The sequence below is a fragment of the Lottia gigantea genome (assembly GCF_000327385.1).
Source record: "Lottia gigantea unplaced genomic scaffold LOTGIsca_9711, whole genome shotgun sequence".
Lineage (NCBI taxonomy): Eukaryota > Metazoa > Mollusca > Gastropoda > Lottiidae > Lottia > Lottia gigantea.
In genome coordinates this window covers 1-933 of record NW_008711147.1, presented here as the reverse complement: position 1 = coordinate 933, position 933 = coordinate 1, and the positions used below count along the sequence as shown (strand labels likewise).

General features: G+C 45.4%; 1 protein-coding gene across 1 annotated transcript; it reads left to right on the top strand.

Moving 5' to 3' along the window:
* Positions 1-433: 433 nt before the first annotated feature.
* LOTGIDRAFT_148546 (hypothetical protein) lies at positions 434-844 on the top strand (the record flags this gene model as incomplete). The annotated part of the gene is made up of 1 exon (XM_009069022.1): positions 434-844. The coding sequence occupies one exon, from the start codon at positions 434-436 to the stop codon at positions 842-844; it is 411 nt and encodes a 136-aa protein (XP_009067270.1).
* Between the last annotated feature and the right edge of the window lie 89 nt (positions 845-933).

Below are 933 nucleotides of genomic sequence, written 5' to 3'. Positions count from 1 at the left end.
CTTCGAAAAATGGTACATGGTACAAAATGACCAGAAAAAGGGGATCGAACGCTTTTTCGGCGATATGAAGGTAAATGAGTGATAGAAAACGGTCGAAAAAGAAGCATCCAACACTTTTTCGTTCAAAACGACGAAAAAGTAGAGTCGAAAGCTTTTTAGTTCAAAACGACATGAAAAAAGGAGTCGAAAGCTNTTTGGTACAAACTGACTAGAAAAAGAGGATCGAAAGTTAGCCAATGGCGTGACGTCGTTTTGGGCCAATCAGAGAGCCGCATTGAGTTAAAAGCAACCAATGGGCTTTGACGGCGCGTGAAGCAAACTAAAGAAAGAGAGAGAGGGGAAATTTATGTGTGTGTTTGTTTGAGTGGTATTGGGTTCATTCTACTATTTGACTGTCGAGCTGAGCAGACGTATTAGAAGGTAAAAGAAGAAAATGGCCCGTACGAAGCAGACTGCCCGTAAATCCACTGGAGGCAAGGCCCCAAGAAAACAGCTGGCCACCAAGGCTGCCCGAAAGAGCGCCCCAGCTACCGGCGGTGTAAAGAAACCTCACAGATACCGACCCGGAACCGTGGCTCTGAGAGAAATCCGTCGTTACCAGAAGAGCACCGAATTGTTGATCCGAAAACTTCCCTTCCAACGATTGGTGAGAGAAATCGCTCAAGACTTCAAGACTGATCTTCGATTCCAGAGCTCAGCTGTCATGGCTCTCCAAGAAGCCAGTGAGGCTTATTTGGTCGGTCTTTTCGAAGATACCAACTTGTGTGCCATCCACGCCAAGAGAGTGACCATTATGCCCAAGGACATTCAATTGGCCCGAAGAATCCGAGGCGAACGTGCTTAAAAAGNTGCAGTTCTTGCAATCAACAAAAAAACGGCCCTTTTCAGGGCCATCCAAAATCTCAAAAAAGAGTGAAAAAAGTCTTTATCTGA